At 44.9% G+C, this 19,261-nt stretch overlaps 1 protein-coding gene across 2 annotated transcripts; it reads left to right on the forward strand.

Annotated features, from left to right (window-relative positions):
• Positions 1 to 6,256: 6,256 nt before the first annotated feature.
• PCK2 (phosphoenolpyruvate carboxykinase 2, mitochondrial) lies at positions 6,257 to 18,126 on the forward strand. Of its 2 annotated transcripts, none has more exons than XM_027843109.1 (10): positions 6,257 to 6,351; positions 10,453 to 10,698; positions 11,587 to 11,771; positions 11,855 to 12,058; positions 12,351 to 12,538; positions 12,873 to 13,035; positions 13,342 to 13,560; positions 15,272 to 15,409; positions 15,715 to 15,810; positions 16,117 to 18,126. In XM_027843109.1, exons 1-10 carry the CDS (start codon positions 6,266 to 6,268, stop codon positions 16,569 to 16,571), a joined length of 1,980 nt encoding a protein of 659 aa, XP_027698910.1. In that variant the 5' UTR covers positions 6,257 to 6,265; the 3' UTR covers positions 16,572 to 18,126. The 2 variants fall into 2 exon arrangements, with proteins under 2 accessions (XP_027698910.1, XP_027698911.1); XM_027843110.1 differs by lacking the exon at positions 6,257 to 6,351 and adding an exon at positions 6,359 to 6,592.
• The last annotated feature ends 1,135 nt before the right edge of the window (positions 18,127 to 19,261 follow it).

Below are 19,261 nucleotides of genomic sequence, written 5' to 3' on the forward strand. Positions count from 1 at the left end.
AATTTGAAACTGAAATTTTAAAAATTTTTTTTAAATCTCCACTTAAAAAAAGAACAAACTAACCTTTCCATTGTTGCACCAATTTAATTTATGTATCAATTTGCTTAAACTTACCCTTTTTTACTTAACCTTGTCAACTACCTTCTCTTCCTTTTGTCCTTCTCTTCAGACTCTTACTCTCCTTCATTCTGTTCCATCTCCTACAACCTTCTCTCACCAAAGCTAAAAGTAGAGTTTCTTTAGGCAAGCCTTGGGGGTGACTAAATGCCCCAGTGTCTAGTGCATCGGCCCTGGAATCAAGAGGACCTGAGTTCAAATCTGGCCTCAGACATCACTATCTGTGTGACCCCAGGCAAGTCATTTAACCCCAACTGCCTCCCAGCCCCGTCACCTAAAAAGAAGAGAGCCTCATATTTTTCATCTGAAAAAAGGAGAGAGTTAGACTCTAAACCTCCAAGGTCCTTTCAAGCCCTAAAATTCTATGATCCTAGGAAAATAGGTTTTAGAGTTGTGGGCCAGACAATAGTGAGATAATTCAAAAATTAAAAAATTAGATGTGTTATGCAAGGCACCATGCTAAGCACTTGGAATACAAAGACTGGTTTTTTTTTTTCCCTGACCACAAGGTAACTACATTTTATTGTAGGCATAAAACACATTCATAGAAAAAGAAATACAGAGGAATGTGAGAAGGGAGATTACAAGAACAACTATGAATATTAAGAAAAACTTCTAATAAGAAGTGGCACCTAGAGGAGACTTGAGCAAAGTTAAAGATTCTAAGGGTCAGGAGAGGGAAGGAAGCATACTCCAGGCCTGAGATCATAGCCTATGGAAGGGCAGGGAGGCAAGAGATTGAATGCCATGTTTAGGAACTAAAAAGTGGACCTGTTTGGATGGGAGATACAGTACATGAAGGTTGGTAATGTGAAAAAAAAAATCTGGAAAGGTAGGTTGGACACAGATCACGAAAGACCTTACATGTCATCTGGAGTTGGTATTTACCCTGGAGCCAATTGGGAGCTGCAGAAGATTTGGGGGGCAGGGGAGAGTTGTGACCCGTGCTTTAGATAGATTATTTTAGCAGCTGTGTGGAGGATGGGCTGAAGAAGGAAGAGACTGGGAGGAAGGAAATGAATTAGAAGGCTATTACAATAATCTCCCTGATATGTGATAAGGACCGAGGCTGAAGTACTGACTGAGTGAGTGGACAAAAGAGGATGGAAATGAAAGATATTGTAAAAATAGATTCTAAAAGACTTGTCAACAGGTTGGATGTAGGCTGTGAGAGAAAGCAGAGAGGCAAGGCTGCCCACCTGAAGGAAAGGAAGAAGGGTGGCACCCTCAACAGATGAGAAGGAGCAAGTTTTGGGGAAGAGGATGATAATGAGTTCTATATTAGGCATGTTAAATTAAGATTCCAATGAATAGTGGCTGGCATGTGGAGTCCATGGAAGGAAGTAATATCATCATTATCACAGAACATAAATACGAAGATAATAATCATTGTTGTTCAGTCATTTCTTAGTAGCGTCTGACTCTTGGTGATGCCATTTGCCAATATCTTGGCAAAGATATTGGAGTGGTTTGCCATTTCCTTCTCCAGCTCATTTTACAGATGAGGAAACTGAGGCAAACAAGGTTGTGACTTGCCCAGGGTCACATGGCTGGTAAGAGTCTGAGGCTGGATTTGAACTCATGAAGATGAGTCTTCCTGATTCCAAGCCCAGTGCTCTATCCTAGCCTCCCTAATAATAATAATACTTTGATTTAGAAATAATAATTTACAAATAATACTTTGATTCGTATAAAGCATTAAGGTTTTCAAAATGCTTTGCATTTCACTTAACATGAAATGAAGCTGGAAAGATATGGAAACTCCAGGTTGTAGTGATTATAGTCCTGTCTATGAAATTTGAAGGAGGTTCAGAGCCAGGTTTTAAACATAGTGGTTCTTCAGTCCCATGTCCCAGATTATGAAGTCAAACCAGGTCAGAGTCCAGCTTTTGGCCACTCATCCTGGGTCTACAGTGAGGCAGAGGCTCCAAAACTCCAAACTTCTTAATGGTTGGCCCTGACCCCAACAGTCCAGAGCCCTAAGACTCTAAAATAGAAGATGAAGCCCTGTTAGTCCAATAGCATCCTGCCCTCTGGCGGCATCCCGCCTAGCAGCTGGTGAGCAGGGCCAGGGGAAGAGTTTGAGTCTAAAAAATGAAGGAGTCAGTGTTTTGATTCTTTATTTCTTTACTCTACATGTTTGTTATAAGGAAGGGTTGTATTTTATGGTGGAAATGGGGTGAGGGGAGAGGAAGAGAGTGCGGAAAAAAAAAGAATATTAAAATAAGTTTGTTTTTTTAAAGGGGGATGGGAGGATAGAGGGAAGCAAAGAGCAGAGAAACCAAGAGCATTGGAAGGTAACTCCCTACTCTGCCTGAACCTCACCCAGACTACGTGGGGGACGTCACTAACGTTTATGGATAGTCAGGAAATGAGCTTAATAGAAGTTAAGCCATATGAACTAAGCCTGAGGTTAATACTTCAATGAATCTATGAGCTCACTGACAGAAATATTGCTAATATCAAATATGATATTGCCTATTACCTGCCATTCTTCTTAATAATCCTAGTAATGTCAGAATTCTAGTAATGTCCTTGCATTCCTACTCTTAAGATATTTACTCTGGATTAGGTTGAGCTGAACCACACCCTAAATCCCCACACCAGGATTTTGCCTTGTAAAGGAACCTAGTTTGAGCTGAATCTCAGCTTTATCCTGCTTTATCCTGTTCCTTGAAATTTGTGGTGAATTAGATTACAAAGGATAAATTAACCAGAATGAGTGGGTTTCCCCTGCTAGGACTTCCAAAGTCAGCAGGCATCTCATGACCAGGACATGATTATCTAATGTGACCCGTCCCCATCCCCCCTGCTTTTCTCCTAAAAGTATGAGAACCTTTTCCTGTGAGTCTGCTGGTGCGACATTCCCTAGGGTGGCTGGTGTGCTACCCTGTTATCTTGCTCCTCAGTTATTCCTCCACTTATAAAGTTTGATTTATGACATCACTAAGGTGAGTACTTCCTTCACTGATGCAAATCTCAGCTCATCCCTACCTCCTCATCCAGTGTTATTCATATCCTTTCATAAATCCTGGAGATAATCTACCCAACGTATTCAAAGGATTTCTCTATTGACATTCCATGTTTACTTCTCCAGTTGAGAAAAGATCAAAAGATATAAACAGGCAGTTTTCAAAACAAGAAACTCAAGTTACTAATAGCCTCATGAAAAATGTTCCAAATCACTAATAATTAGAAAAATGCAAATTAAAATGCCTCTGAGGTTGTGCCTCACACCCATCAGATTGGCAAAGCTGACAAAAGGGGAAAATAACAAATATTGGAGGGGTTTTGGGAAAAGTTTTATTGGTATCCTGTTAGTGGAGCTGTGAATTAATCTAGCAGTGCCAGCATTCTGAAAAACAAGTTGGAAATAACTATGCTCCCAGAATTACTAATTTATGCATACTGTGACCCAGAAACACCACTATTAGGTCCATACCCCCATGGAGTTGAAAGAAAGAAGAAAAAGATTGATATACACAAAAATGTTTATAGCATCTCTTTCTGTGGTAGCAAAGAACTGGAAACCGGGGAATGGCTAAATAAATTATGGTATATGAATGCAATGGAAAACTGTTGTGCAAAAAAAAATTACAAAAAGGACAGTTTCAAAGAAATCTGGAAAGACCTGTATGAACTGATGCACAGTGAAGTAAGTAGAATTAGAAGACCAGTGTATACAATAATTAAAAAACAATAAAAAGAAAAGCAACTTTAAAAGACTTCAGAACTCATGGTTTAATGACAAACCAAACCAAGATTCTAGAGGACTTGTTGTTATTGTTTGTTTGTCCTTCACTCTCAAAGAGGACCATGACATCAGGTTGGTGATGCCATGACTACAAGTGAATTGGATTTAAGTGAGGGAGAGCTGTGCAAAGTTACCAGCCTCAGTTTCTTCTCCAGAGCCATCTGGGTCCAGTGGCCAGATATAGATCAGGACAACTAGAGATGACCCAGGATGCAGTGGGGGACCTTGGCCTTTTCAAGCTAAGGTCTTTAACAGGTCTCAGTTTGACTGAGGCAACACCTATTTAGTTTGACGACTAAACAATAAAGTATGCTACCCACCATCTGACAGAGAGATGATGGAAGCAAGATGCAGAATTAGACATATATTTTTTGACATGGCTAATTCACAAATTTGGTTTGATTTTGTTTTGTTTTGTTTTTTAGCTATGAATATTTGTTACAAGGGGTTTGGGTTTCCCTTTTTTTTCTTTTCTTTTCAATGCTTGGGGAGACAGTAAAAACATAAAAAAAAAAATTGGAAATAAAATAATTCCTAAAAAAATTTCCTTGTTACCAGCAGTTGGTGTCCTAACTCATATTTTCCCTACAGGACCAACTGCGCTTCATTTCTGATGACATATCTTATACCTAAATGAAATCATGCAGGAAATATCTCATTGGCAAATACTTGGTAATATGTTATAGACTCCTTATTCTTACCATGCACCTCCTCATTGTGTTTTGGGTCATATAGAAGTCTGATTCTTTGGACTTTGATTCTTCTTTGGAAATAATGGAGAATGACATAATAATAATGGAAAAATTTGGAAATTATTGGAGAATCCTGGATATTAATGTGATAATAATAATAAATGATTTTTTTTGCTGCTTTAAGGCCTACAAAGTATTTTACATACATGGTTGATTCTCACAACAACTTTGTGAGTTAAGGGCTACAGATATTACTACTCTAAATTTACAGAAAATGAAACTGAGGCTCAAAAGTTTAAGTGTCTTACTGCTAGTAGGAGGCAGGGTTCTAACCCAATCTCTCCTGAAGCTAAGTCCAACTCTCTTTCCACTATAATTCAATTCAATAAGCATTTATTGGCACCTATTAAATGCCAGGTACTGTGATAGACAGATTCAAAGGCAAAAATCACAACAGTCCTTACCCTCAAGGAGCCTACATTCTTGTAGGCAAAATAACTTGTGTCCAGAGTAGTGCAAGTGTGTGTATATTTATATGTGTGTATATAAATATGTGTATATACACACACACATATAGACACATACAAAATTGAAAAAAATGATTAGGGGAGGGAGGGTGCTAGCAGCAGCTAAGGAAATATAGATAAGTAAATATCTCATGTAGATGGTGACTTTTGAACTGAGTAGTATGAAACTAGAGATTCTAAGAGACAGAGGTGAGAAGGGAGTGCATTACAGGCACGGGGACTGGCCAGTGCAAAAACCTAGTTACTGGAAATGGATTAATATGCATGAGAAGCAATGAGGCCAGTTTGACTGAAAGGAGTAGTATCTAATAAGGATGGAAAGGTAGAGTGGGGTCCAGTAGAAGAAATGTCAAAGAGGAGTTTGTTTTTAACTCAGAAGGTAATATGGACCCCCTTGAGTTTATGGAGGAGAAAAGTGGTATGATCAGACTTCTGTTTAGGAAAATCACTTTGATAGCTGTATGAATTGGAATGAAGAGAGACTTGAGACAGGGAAGTTAATTAGGAGGCTGTAATCCAGATAATGGATAGCTAGGTGGCAAAGTGGATAGAGTGTTCGGCATGGAATCAGGAAGACTCATCTCCATGAGTTCAAATCTAGCCTCAGACACTTACTAGCTTTGTGAGCCTGGGCAACTGAGGCCCTGTCTGCCTCAGTTTCCTCACTTGTAAAATGAGCTGGAAAAGGAAATGGCAAATCACTCCAACTTCTTCACAAAGGAAACTCCAAATGGGGTCACAAGGAGTCAGACATACTGAAAAACAACAACCCAGGCAATAGGCGATAAGGTGGTGGAGAAAATGGAACAAATGTGAGAGATTTTGTGGAGGAAAAAACGACAAGATTTGTTAATGATTCTATGTAATTGTGAATACCTGTGAGGATTCAAGAAAGACACTAAAGATATAAATGTAGACAACTAGAAGGGTGGTGGTATCCTTGAAGGAAATAGGAAAATTTGGAAGAGGAGTGAGCTTTGGGAGAAAGATAATAAGCTCTCTCCCTGGGCCAGGACATCCACTTTCGGAGACTTCTCCAGGCCATGTAATGGAGCGTCTTCGGTCGCCGTCTACGAGAAAGCAAGAGGTCCCCTGAGTTACATCATGCGGAAAGAGGAGGGGCCTGTCAGAGGGTGGGTCCAGGCAGAGGAGCCGGAGCTGGAGCCGGCTGTCCAATGGGAAAGATGCGAGGCTGGGAGCGATGGGGACGCCCCTGCCAGAGGGGCGCTGCTGGAGGTGGCGGGGTCTGGGTGACAGCCAGGTAACGGGGTGGAAGGGTTCCCGCTGTCCCTCCCAGGTTTCGTCCCCAGCCCCGCCTTCCCCGTCTCCTTCTTAAGCAGCTCCCGCCACTGCTGGCCACCGTCAGTCTCCTCCCCAGTGCCCTTCGCCCCCTCCATCTCTGCTCCCTGGCTCGGGCCCCCAGCCCCTCAGCAGCCCCGGCTTCGTGTTCTGCGTGCGCTCCGGTCAGGTCCCATGGCCTCTCTGTATCGCCCCTGTCTGCGGTGAGTGAAGCGTAGCCCGGCGCCGCTACCTCCTCCCCACCCCATCCCCGCCCCGGCCTCTCTCTCGCACTTGAGCCTCTGCCCTGCAACACCCTCCCCCCCTCCGCCACACACACACCCCTTGTTTTCTGGACATCTCATTCCGCCCTTGAGGTCCCTCCCCACCCCCCATCCTTTACCCCGAGTTGTTTGTGCATTAGTGTCCCGGGGCCTCCATGCCAACTTGTTCTTCTCTCTACCCTTTGGTCAGTCTGTCTGCCTCTTGCTGGCCACCACGTCCCATTCAATGAACTTCCTCTTCCTTCCTTCCCCTGCCTGACATATTGGCTTTTTCCTCCCTCGCTGGGGAGCTTTGCTCTAACTTCCTTCCCTTTCCTCCCCACGCTCTTCACGTGTTTGCTTCTGCTCTTCTCACCTACTCAGGTTTAACTCTTTTAGAAGCTTGGAAGTTCCCTGGGCAAGTTGTGAGGGACAGCAAGGGGGATGGATTTACAGTGGGAGTCCTGGGGGGTGGAGGGAAGATAGTAAGAAAGAACCCATGTGGAGGTGAGGAACAGAGCTTCTTTGAAGGAGGTAAGAGGTAAACATCCATTCCCCCAGCTTCCCTAGGAACAGAGCCTGGCAAGGAGCCCAGCACAACCGTAGGGACCTCTGGGAGCAGGGTAAAGAAAGCAAGGGTGAAGTGGAGGAGGGGAGGAAGGACCATTGCATTTCTATGGCCTGCTTCCTCCCCTTCCTAGTCCTAGGCCCTTAGCCCAAGTACATCTCTTCTGGTTCATTTACTCTCTCTCTCTCTCTCTCTCTCTCCCTCTCTCCCCCTCCCCCCACCCCCCATCTCTCTCCAGCTGCCAGTACCCTTCTCTCTACCAGCCTGTCCCTGGTCCCCTATCTGGTCACAACCTATTCTGATCCCCTATCTCTGCACAGACTGCCCCAGCCAGCCCTTGTGAGTGAAGAACAAAGTCTTCTTAAGGAAGTGGGGGAGGGGGGGGGGGCGCCTTCATCATAAACCTTCTAAGATAGGCCACAATCCACAAGATAGTTATAAATTCATTTATTTCAATTCAGTTTATTTCAACAGTATTTAGGATAACTCCTAGACTTCTTCCCAGAAAGAAAGATACCTTCCAAAGAGAGCAGAAGTTGAGGCTATAGGGTCCCTCCCTACCTTATCCCTAGGCATCTCTGTTTGATCCAGTTTTAGCAGCACTGGACAACTTACCTCCTCACCCCAGCCTGGTCTTACCTCTGGGGGAGGGGGACCAGGAGGACAGGTCTGCAATCTATTTATCAGCTGTTTTCAAAACGGTCACTATAATTTCCAGATATCATTTCCAGAAGCCCTCTAAAGTGGTGCCTCTCCCAGACAGATAGAGGGGAGGAAGCTGATTCACATGAGCCAGTTATGTGTGTTTGGAGGTTCTGGTGGGTGACTCCCTTCTAGGTCTGGGGGAGGAGGGCAGCTCTATTCTCTTGGCCTTTGTTATCTCTGGGTTGCCCTACCCTGGTTTCAGGCCAATCAGAGTAACCCCTTCTTTCCTTTTCCCCCAACCCCCACCCCATCCCCCAGAATCTGGAAGGGCAGAGTCAGGGCTAGAGAGGTGTGGGTCAACACAGGGCTGAGACACCAACTCTCATACCAGTCTGCCTTGTAAATAGTTCTTTCAAGTCTGCCAGATGGCAGAACTTCTTTCCCCCTTGTTGAAGCTAGTAGCAGTGACTGGAATGGCCAATGCTTGTCAGCAGTATTTTGTTGAGGTGCTGAGAGTCATTTTAGAAACACTAGAGAATTCTGTCCCTACTAGCAAAAGTTACATACAATTTCGTTTTGAAGGCAGAATACAGGTGCATGAAAAAATATAACATTTATGAAGAAATACAGTAATGTTAGGTAAATTACCAACATAAGGATGGCATCTTAAGTACCATTCTGGCTAGTGACATAAAATTGTCAAGCAGCCTGGATCAAATTTATAGCCTAGTGGTATGCTAGAAAAGGCAGTTAGGGTGGAGTAGTGGATAGAGAGCTGGACCTGGAGTTAGGAAGTGTTGTTGTTGATGAATCATTTCGGTTGTATCCAACTCACTGTAACCCCATTTGGGGTTTTCTTGGCAAAGATACTTCTCTAGCTCATTTTACAGCGAGGAAACTGAGGCAAACTGAGGGTCAAGTGATCTTGCCCAGGGTCACACAGCTAGTATTTATCTATCACTGACCAGACATCACTCATTCTTTCAACAAATATGTATTAAACACATGCTATTACATTCAAGGCACTATATACAGATAAAAGTTACAGTCTCCTTCCTCATTGTGCTGGAGTGATAGGGTACATTCACAGATAAGCATCAGGTAGGGTGTGATGGAGAAAGGAGGAGATCCAGAACAAGTGACCTAGGAAAAGGTGAGGAGGGAGACACCCCTTTCATCTGGGGACTTTGAAGGAAAAGGACTCTGAAAGGTAAAGACATAAGAAGTCCATTCCCAATGTGTGGGACTGTTGAGGTTTAGGGGTTTGGGAATGCTGGGACCCTGAAATAGTGACATGTGGGATCTGCCTGAATGAATTCGACCCAAGCCTTTTTTCAGCCAAAGACGAGGTTTATTAAAGATTAGCCATATTGGCCAGACTCTGAATCTGAACATTTGTGACATCTCAGCCTTTGGCTAGATTTTAGGAATCTGAGCGCCTTAATGGAGACAAGATGGATCTTATACACAGAAATATTGTGGGAGGGATCTAGGAGTGGCCAAGTAGGCTGGGGTGACTGGGAGGTAGAATGGGACCTAGATAAAGATCGAGGGTGGAAAGTAGCCTAGGGCCATGAGGAGGTAATAAACAATGAAGGGCTGGGCTAGGTTAAGGGTAACAGAATTCAGAAATTGGGCACAGGCAAAATGATTGGCTAGCTGAATGGATTATAGCCTCAGGTGAAACTAGACACTTCCTTGTTCTAATGGGAGAATTTAAGGAGGGAGTTTCCAAAGCCTTTGCCCCATCATTCCCCCCTCAAACAAATGGGACCCAAATTATTTTGGGGTAAAGGACAAAGGTCTTGGCTTGGGCCTGTACCCTGTCAGGACCACCTGGGCAAAAGTCCAGGGGGAAGTGCAGAAATGTCATCTGGAGATGGGGGGGTGGGGCAATTGCAGATAACAGCTAGTATACCTGCCGTGGCTTCAACATGGAGAGTGTGATGGAGAGCGATGTGAAATAAGGCTAGAAACAGGTTGGAATCTTTTAGGGGAGACCTGAATGCTAGTTTAAGGAGTTTATTTTTTCTAATGTAGGTGCCAGGAAGACAAGTGTCTGACACAAACTGGTTGTGTGGCTCTGGGCTAGTGACTTAACCCTCTCAGTGTCTCATCTCTGGGACTATATATAAATTAGAGAGAAGTTACAGACCTTCATGGGTAAAGACAGTTCTTCACCCAGGAATTCCCTATACCAGTGAAATTGCCAGTCCAGGCCCAAGCCCAGGCAAGAGGGAAGTTCCAGAGGTTTTGGAGTAGGGAGGGGAGTGATAGGATCAAGGGTGGAAGTAGTTGGGGGCTATCAGGTAACTGACAGTGGAAGGCTAGGCTAGGTTAAGGGTAATAGACAATTTGGTGATAATGAAAAGCCAGTAGATAGGATTATAGCCTCAGGCTACCACTAGAGACTTCTTGATCATGTGGGAAAGGTGATGTGGACTCAAGGAGAGTCTAAGGGTTTTCCAGGGTCAGACAAATGAAACCCAAATTCTTTTTCTGGGGTAAGGGACAAAGATCTTGGCTTGGGCCTGCACCCCATCACCCCCACATCTCCTACCACAGTGTGCATCACCCTGGTCATCACTATCCTTCCCCTCTCTCCTAGGCTGGGTTGGCATGGTTTGAACCCTTGGGGTTATGCCCCAAATCGAGGCAACCATGCATTTCGGATAATCAGTGGAGATTTGGGTCACCTTCCAGCTAAGGTGAGGGACTTTGTGGAACGAAGTGCCCGCCTGTGCCAACCAGAAGGCATCCACATCTGTGATGGCAGTGAGGCCGAGAATGATGCCATACTAGCCCTGCTGGAACGTGAAGGCCTTGTCCGAAAGCTCTCCAAGTATGACAACTGGTGAGTCTGATGGTAAAGGACAAACCAAAGGCTAGACATCTGAGGTGCTGAGACAAGCCAATCTGGGTACATAAAGGCAAAGACTAACCATAGGTTTTTCTTAGAAGACCAACCTTTCTTAGCTGAACCAGCTCAATGAGAACTAGCAGATGGGGAAGCCTGGGAGGAAAGAATCATGGGCTGGAGGAATATCTTCATTTTTATATTTAAATGAAAAACATGCAGATCAACATCTTTGAGGTTTTTTTTGTTTGTTTGTTTTTTCCCTTAGGCAACTGGGGTTAAGTGACTTGCCCAGGGTTACACAGCTAGTAAGTGTCAAGTGTTTGGTCTGAGGCCAACTTTGAACTCAGATTGTCCTGATGTCCACTGCACCACCTAGCTGCCCTAACATCTTTGAGTTTTAAGATTATCAACTTGGGCACTTTTTGCTTAGGGCAGAGGCAACCACAGTACTGGGAATATGGAAAACTAAACCAAAGACTGTAGATAATCTAAATTGGAACAGGGGTTCTTAACCTGGGTTCTATGAACCTCAGATTTCAGGGGGGTTGGTGAACTTGGATGGGGAAGATTTACATCTCCATTTCAATAAAATTGATTTCTTTTGTAATCCTATATATTTTATGCATTTGAAAAGATTGTACTGAGAAAGGGTCCATAGATTTCACCAGATTGCCAGAGGGGGTTCTAAGACACAGAAGAAGGTTAAGGACCCTAGTCTAGAGTGATTAAGAGAAGTGATATGAGAAGAGGGAAAACAGTCTAGGGATAGAACTGATATGCTATAGACCCTGAATAAATAGGAGAAAGAGGGAGGGGATGCTTTGGGATGACCTGATTCCGAGGACCTGACTGACCACTCTTTACCTGGTACTCCCTTCCCAGCTGGCTGGCTCGAACTGATCCCAAAGATGTGGCCCGAGTAGAAAGCAAGACAGTGATTGTGACAGAGTCTCAGAGGGACACAGTGCCCATCCCAGCTGATGGAGCCCGTGGACAACTGGGCAACTGGATGTCACCAGCCCAGTTTCAGAAAGCTCTGGATGAGAGGTTTCCTGGATGCATGCAGGGTAACTCTGGGCAAGAGACAGTCATGAATGAGGAGATGGGGAAGGTTGAAGCCAGGATTTCTGACCCAGCTTTCTTTCCCCAGGCCGCACCATGTATGTACTTCCGTTCAGCATGGGCCCTGTGGGGTCCCCCCTATCCCGTGTGGGTATTCAACTCACTGATTCCCCCTATGTGGTAGCCAGCATGCGAATCATGACCCGACTTGGGAAGCCTGTGCTTCAGGCCTTAGGGGACAACGACTTCGTCAAATGTCTGCACTCTGTGGGCCAACCTTTGCCCCTGGAAGGTGAGAATCGAGACCTAGAAATCTGCACACTCACACACACCCACCACTCACCCCACCCCCACCCCCCACCATGAAAGAAGAAAGACCCTAAGATGCTATCTGTTGAAAGAGGAAACTGAAATTCTGTCCCAAAGTGGAGAGATTATCCCCATCCCCAGTTTTCTGAGAATCTCCCCCTTGAGTACCTCTTCTGCCCAAGAGGAGAGAATGCCCCTTAAGGACGTCACCTATGCCCAAACCCCTTGAAGCTTTTATATCCTTGCCAGATGCCCCCATAAACCATTGTCCCCAGGGGAGCTGGTGAACCAGTGGCCGTGCAACCCTGAGAAAACCCTGATTGGTCATGTGCCTGACCAGCGAGAGATCATCTCCTTTGGCAGCGGCTATGGTGGCAATTCCCTGCTGGGCAAGAAGTGCTTCGCGCTTCGAATCGCTTCCCGACTCGCCAGAGATGAGGGCTGGCTAGCAGAGCATATGCTGGTGAGGGAGGGTCTAGGGGTGAAGAGGGATGGCTACTAAGGATGGGGCAAAAGAAAGCCACCCCCCCCACCCCCTTCTCATTGATTATACTGCCTTGTTGATGGGCTGCCTGGGCTCCTGGCTGCTCCCAGACCAGGTTTCCCTGCCCACCCAGAATCCAGGTGGCAAGGAGGGGCAGATATTTAATGAACAAACTCTCTTCTTCCTTGTTAACTCCTAAGCAACCACTGCCTCTCAGTTCTACAAAATTCTAGGCACAGACCCCGTTCTTGCTTCTGCAGAACTTCTATAACATAAGTAGTGTGCCTATGAATGTTTCCCCTGTTCCCCTCAGATCCTGGGCATCACAAACCCTGCTGGGAAGAAACGATACGTATCGGCTGCCTTCCCTAGTGCCTGTGGCAAGACTAACCTTGCCATGATGCAGCCCACACTGCCTGGCTGGAAAGTGGAATGTGTAGGTGATGACATTGCCTGGATGAAGTTTGACAGTGATGGTGAGAAGCCTTGCACACACACACTTCTCCATTCATCAAGTTAGCCATCTCTTATCCATTCTGGAAATAGGACAGCCTTTCCTTCTGGCACTGTTAGGGATCACCCCTGCCCTACATACAGCACGATGCCCACATTGCTCAGGAGGTTCAAGAGCCCTCCCTCCTGCAGTTATTATGTTTGGCTTTGGGTCAAGGAGGGAGGCAGGGCATAGAGCTCTGAGCTTCCTTCCCTTGTCTCATCTCCCAACTTTTTTCTCTCCACCCTTCTCTCTTTCTACCTACTCTCCTCACTCCCTTCTCCCCCAGGCCGCCTTCGAGCTATCAACCCTGAAAATGGCTTTTTTGGTGTGGCACCTGGAACTTCTGCAACAACAAATCCCAATGCTATGGCCACAATCCAAAGCAATACACTCTTCACCAATGTGGCTGAGACTAGTGATGGTGGCGTATACTGGGAAGGCATTGACCAGACCCTCCCACCTGGTGTCACTGTCACTTCCTGGTTGGGCAAGGCCTGGAAACCAGGTAAGTGAAGAGGACCAAGTCAAAGGGCAGAGGTTCAGAGTATGGTCTCAGTGAATGGAGGGGAATGTTTCTCTGACCTACCTCAACCCCTACTTTGTTGTTGTTCAGTCGTTTCAGTTATGTTCAACTCTCAATGACCCCATTTGGCATTTTCTTGGCAAAGATACTGGAGTGGTTTGTCATTTCCTCCTCCAACTCATTTTACAGATGAGGAAACTGAGGCAAACAGGGTTAAGTGACTTGCCCAGGGTCACACAGCTAGTAAGTGTCTGAGGCTGGATTTGAACTCTTGAAGATGAGTCTTCCTGACTCCAGGTCTGACACTCTATCTACTGTACCACCTAGCTGCCCTAAACCCCATTAGGTATGTAGACTTCCAGCCTCCTCCAATACCATAGTATTACAAAAGCCTTTTCCTCTAGAACTCCTAGATTCTGACCCTCCCCAACAGTTCCTGCAACCCAGCAAGAACTTTTTCTTATTCCTTGAGGTCTACTTGTGGGAGGAGGGAACATTCATCATGACAGTTGGCCCTCAGCCACCCTTTCTGCGGCCTAACCCTGGCATCATCCTTCATTGTATAACTACTTTTTTAAGCTCACTTCTCTTAACCTTCCCTCACCTTTTTCCTCAGGCTAAGTAATCTCATGTCCCTTAGTATTTGCCCATTAACCAGTTTTTCAACCCTTTCATCATCTTTGGGTCCTTCTTCTGACCCCTTTCCTTAGCTTTCTCTGTCCCTCTGGAGTACAGAACTCGTGTGTGGGTCAGAGCAGGGAGGAACATAATGGAAGGATGGTCTCCCTGTGGTTCCTACAGCCTGTATTCATACTTTCAGCGTCCATTATCACAGTCACCCTCCTCTATATAATCACCCTTCATCTTCTCAAACACCATTATTAAGCTTCATACCACACTCCCAAACCTTCATATTCAGTGGAGGAAACCCAGAAAATTAAATCTTTTCCCCTAGCGCAGTTTCCCAAACCTTTCATCATATTTGGATCCAGTAGTATAACTAAGGAATCTTATGACTAATGCTAGTTCCCAGATATATACTCTATAGCAGGATATGGAGGGAGGAGTGGATGGGAGAGGGTAGAACAGTGAATGACATTGCTCCCTGAGTGAGCAGTCAAAATCAGAGGAGATAATGTTGGCCAGATGTCTCCCAGCCCAGAAATCTGAACTGTAACTCCCAGGTTAGAAGGAACAGTGTTCTATACTCATTAAAGATTTAGGAGGTTTCCCCTTGGAGCATCTCTCTACTTCTAGTCCCAACTCATTTTTCTGAGGTGTGCGTAAGTGCTATGGTACTATCTGTATATTGTTGATTCTATTCAACAAGCTAAGCTAAGAACTGACCCTCATACTCCAGTCAGGGTCTGAGCAGAGACCGTCAAAAGAATCTCCTAATATCACACCAGGGATAAACTTCTACTTACTCTAACCCAAGTAATTTACAAGGGAGGGCTGTCACATCACAAGCCCCAGATCCTTGCTGGATTCCAGGTACTATCCCATTTCTCTATCTGCAAACAGTAAGCCCTAGCACCACAGAAGAAAGAGCATTCTCTTCTTGGGGAGTGAGTTGGGGAAGGAGCCCATTACCCTGTTCTGAGTTGCAGAAAGACTACCCAAAGAGTTGTGGACAAATAGCAGGGCACATATAGAGTTGGGTTCAAAGTAAAAGTGTTTGTATTGGTGTCAGGTGACAAGGAGCCCTGTGCACATCCCAACTCACGATTCTGTGCCCCGGCCCGCCAGTGCCCCATCATGGACCCTGCGTGGGAGGCCCCTGAGGGTGTGCCCATTGATGCCATCATCTTTGGAGGACGACGACCCAAAGGTATAGTCTATGCAGGCTCAGCATATTGAGAATCTGCCTTCTGGCTCAGTGATCTCATTCTACACTGGGAACCTTTCCCCTCCCTGTATACAGAGGTTGAGCTCCTTCAGCCCAGATTCTCAACTGAAGGAGCCCTTTTTCAGAGTTCCCATTTCTTCTACCTCAGAGATATCAGATAGAGACTGAGAGGAAGACAGAGGGTCCATGTTGATCCATAGGGCACTGGAAGGAACATGATAGGCAGAGGGGATCACTTGAGGGCTGGGAAAAGTGCTGTTTATAATCCTGTTTAATTGGCTTCCCAGGAGTACCCCTAGTATATGAAGCCTTCAATTGGCGCCATGGCGTCTTTGTGGGCAGCGCCATGCGCTCTGAGTCCACTGCTGCAGCTGAACACAAAGGTGAGTCCTACTGCCCATCACTAATGCCACATCCCCCTTCCTGGCCTTGCATCCTTAGGCAGACCTCAATCACAGACCATTCCTTAGACCTCCTCAAGCCCCTCCTTATCATCTTACCCTATCTACCTTCTTCACATCAACCGCAAGGACCCCATGGGAAAGCTGTCACCATCCAGCTCCTTCATCATGCACTGAGGGAATACAAATATCCCATCTATTACATAGCTCCCCTAATCCTGGCTCACAGGTACCCCCTTCTCCTTCCAAGCAAGGAAGATAACCTATCACCCTATTCCATTTTCCCAGGGAAGACTATTATGCACGATCCATTTGCCATGCGGCCCTTTTTTGGCTACAACTTTGGGCGTTATTTGGAGCACTGGTTGAGCATGGAGGGGCGACAGGGAGTCCAACTTCCCCGGATCTTCCACGTCAACTGGTTCCGGCGTGATGCAGCAGGCCGATTCCTATGGCCAGGCTTTGGGGAGAATTCTCGTGTGCTAGACTGGATCTGCCGAAGGCTGGAGGGTGAGGACAGTGCCCAAAAGACACCAGTGGGGCTAGTGCCAAAGGAAGGGGCACTGAATCTGAGTGGCTTGGGGTCTGTGGACTTCTCTGAGCTGTTCTCATTGCCTAAAGAGTTCTGGGAGCAGGAGGTCCATGAAGTACAAAGCTACCTGAGGGAGCAGGTTAACCAGGACCTGCCCCGGGAGGTATTGGCTGAATTAGAGGCACTAGAGGGGAGAATACAAAAAATGTAATCTGGGACCACAGGGGCACAGAGTAAGAAAGGTTGTACTAGCTACCTCATTTCAAGAGGGGAGCTACAGAGAGAGAGTTGCAAAAAGTAAGAGCAACTTTGGCTTGACTAACAACTTTTATAGAGGCCACAAACCGGGATGTGGTTGTTAGATACACTGTCTAAGTTGTTGTTTCAACACTAATTATCATTTATTTTGCATAAAATTTGCATAGTTTTTAACTATCAATGCACATAGATATTATTCACTATTTTCAACATTCCTCTACCAGTTCTGTGATTCTCTTCCCCCAACCCCTCAGTCTATCCCCATCGAAGTCTTTGCTGATCCAGCTTGCAAAAAATTCCTAGCTGGTAGCATGAATCATGTCTAGCATTGCACACTGCTACTGGGGAGCCCAAGTGGGAAGGGAGGGGAGGGAGCAATGTGCAACCTTCATTCTCCGAACACAGAAAGCGTACAGCAAGAAGGAGCTGGATTGGAGTTAGTAGGACCCAGGTGTGAATCTCTCCTCTGCTGTTTGTTATCTATGTGACCTTAAACACGGCCCTTGGGCTCTCTGGGCATCACTTTCTTCATCAGTAAAATGAGGGACTTGGGCTTTGTGACCTCCAAGGCCTCTTCTAACTCTAAATCTGTGATCCTGAGTTGTAGAACCCAGTCAGTCCCAAAGTTGGGGCTTCAAACTCTGAACTCTTGGGTTCTCTAAGCAATATAAAGAAAGTCCTAGGGTTTCGTTCTTTTTTACTGATCCTCCTCCCCAATGCCCTACCTTTTTCTCCAATCTTCCAACCTCAAATTCTTCTCTATCTCGACAGAAAAAGTGTTCAGAACCTCACACTCAACAAAGTCCTGGTTCCCCTTGCAATGAACCAGTCCTTTTCCATGTCCTATGGAGAAATCCTAGAGGCAGTGGAAAGAATGCTAGATTTGGAGTCATAAGACTTAGGTTCAAATCATAATCCCGACACTTAGCACATATGTCATAACCTCTATGGGCCTCACTTTTCTCGACTAAGAAGCAAGGGGGCTGGACAAGATAACCAACAAGGTCTCCTCAAGTTCTAAATTATGATTCTATGACTCCTTGTTCATATCTCAAGCCTCTTCTCTGTTGTATAAACATCTCTAACATCTTCATCCATTAACTTCCTGGAAATGAGGTCAGTAAATTTACAAATGATGCTGAGGTGGGTGTAATCGGTGGTTTGTACCCTGATAATAAGATCAAGATCCAATTAATAAAATGGAATTCACAGAGAACCCTTCAGGGGATGGTACTGGGGGAATGGAAAGAATAGTCCTGGATCAGATGGAGGGTGACTGGCTGTATAAATAATACAAAGATCTATGGGTCATAACGGAGCACATACTGAAACCAAGTCAACAATATAGTGTATTGCTGGTGTTTTTAAGTGAACACAATCCCATTCCAATAATCCAGTGGCTCTCTGAGCTTATCAATGCCCAACGTTACAGATGAAAGCGTGTGCATTCCTGTCCATCCTATGTAAGTGTGTGGCATCCTATAAATCTGACACAGGAGTCCACCTAATGTTTTGTGTTTTGTTTTGTTTACTTTTGCTGTTGTTGTTCTTTTGACATCGTAAGGATCCCAGTGGAACACACTAGCTGACCATCTATTATCCCTCATTGTCAGAGAGATACAGCTGGAAGGGACCTCAGGGGCCATATATTCCAGTGCCTTCATTTTACAGTCACTATATGACAAGCTCAACTGGCTTTTTTTTGGGTGATATATGTCTACACCTCTCTGATGACATCCTTTACTCTGCCTCTCCTGTACAGTTCTTCATTTATAACACAAGGCAGCCTTCTCACATCCACTCACTGGCTTCTCCATTGTCCTTTGGGTGATCCTCGATTTCAGTTCTTCAGACTGTGGTATTCCACACTTTGTAGACATACGACACTACCAGAAGAACCTCCCAATTAAATCAACATGCACTTTGATACTTGGTGACTTCAGTACAAGAGTGAGCATAGAACAACGGTGGGGGTAAAATGTTAGAAAATGTTTCAAGAATAAGAAGTAAGAAAAGGCAAAGGTTTGTTGAATGTGTAGAAGTCTCATGTCTATATAAATTAATACCTCAAGAAGATTTGAGAATTAATAGACATGGCAAACAATATAACAAAAAAATGAAATTATATTTTAACAGACAAGGAGCGACTCATTACTAATGTGGGAAATACTCATGAATCAGCTGTCTGTATCCAGTCAGACCACCAACTTGACAGAGAGAGCAAAGTTCAAAATTAATACAAAACTAGAAAGAATAAAAACAAGGGAGGAAAATAGGGCATTCAAGTGAAACAACTTTAACTACCATAGCTGTTTACTATTTTAAAAATCACAATCATTGGCTTCATAAATAGCATGTAATAACTGCGAGGTAAAATTCTATTCAGCACTTGCAGTCCTGTGTCTTGTAGGCATGGCTAAGTGAGTGTTAGTTTAGAAATACATTGTCTGAGCAAAGGGGCAAGGAACAGGTATTCCCACACGTTGTATTCATTCAGGGACATAACAGCCCCTAAAGGACAAAGATAGTATCTCTCACAGTTTATACAGTACCATGTAGAGTTAAGCCTCAATAAAGTATTTTAATGAGGACAGTTAAGATTGGTCTAGAATACTTCAAGCCAAAGATAATTGGGAGAAAATG

This window comes from Vombatus ursinus, unplaced genomic scaffold (assembly GCF_900497805.2).
Source record: "Vombatus ursinus unplaced genomic scaffold, bare-nosed wombat genome assembly UNPS02014894.1, whole genome shotgun sequence".
Classification (NCBI taxonomy): Eukaryota; Metazoa; Chordata; class Mammalia; order Diprotodontia; family Vombatidae; genus Vombatus; species Vombatus ursinus.

Coding starts and splice junctions, on each gene's coding strand:
- PCK2 (XM_027843109.1), top strand. CDS start 6,266: ATGGGAAAGATGCGAGGCTGGGAGCGATGGGGACGCCCCTGCCAGAGG. Junction 11,772..11,854: donor GTTTCCTGGATGCATGCAGG/GTAACTCTGGGC, acceptor TTCTTTCCCCAG/GCCGCACCATGTATGTACTT. Junction 13,036..13,341: donor GATGAAGTTTGACAGTGATG/GTGAGAAGCCTT, acceptor CTTCTCCCCCAG/GCCGCCTTCGAGCTATCAAC.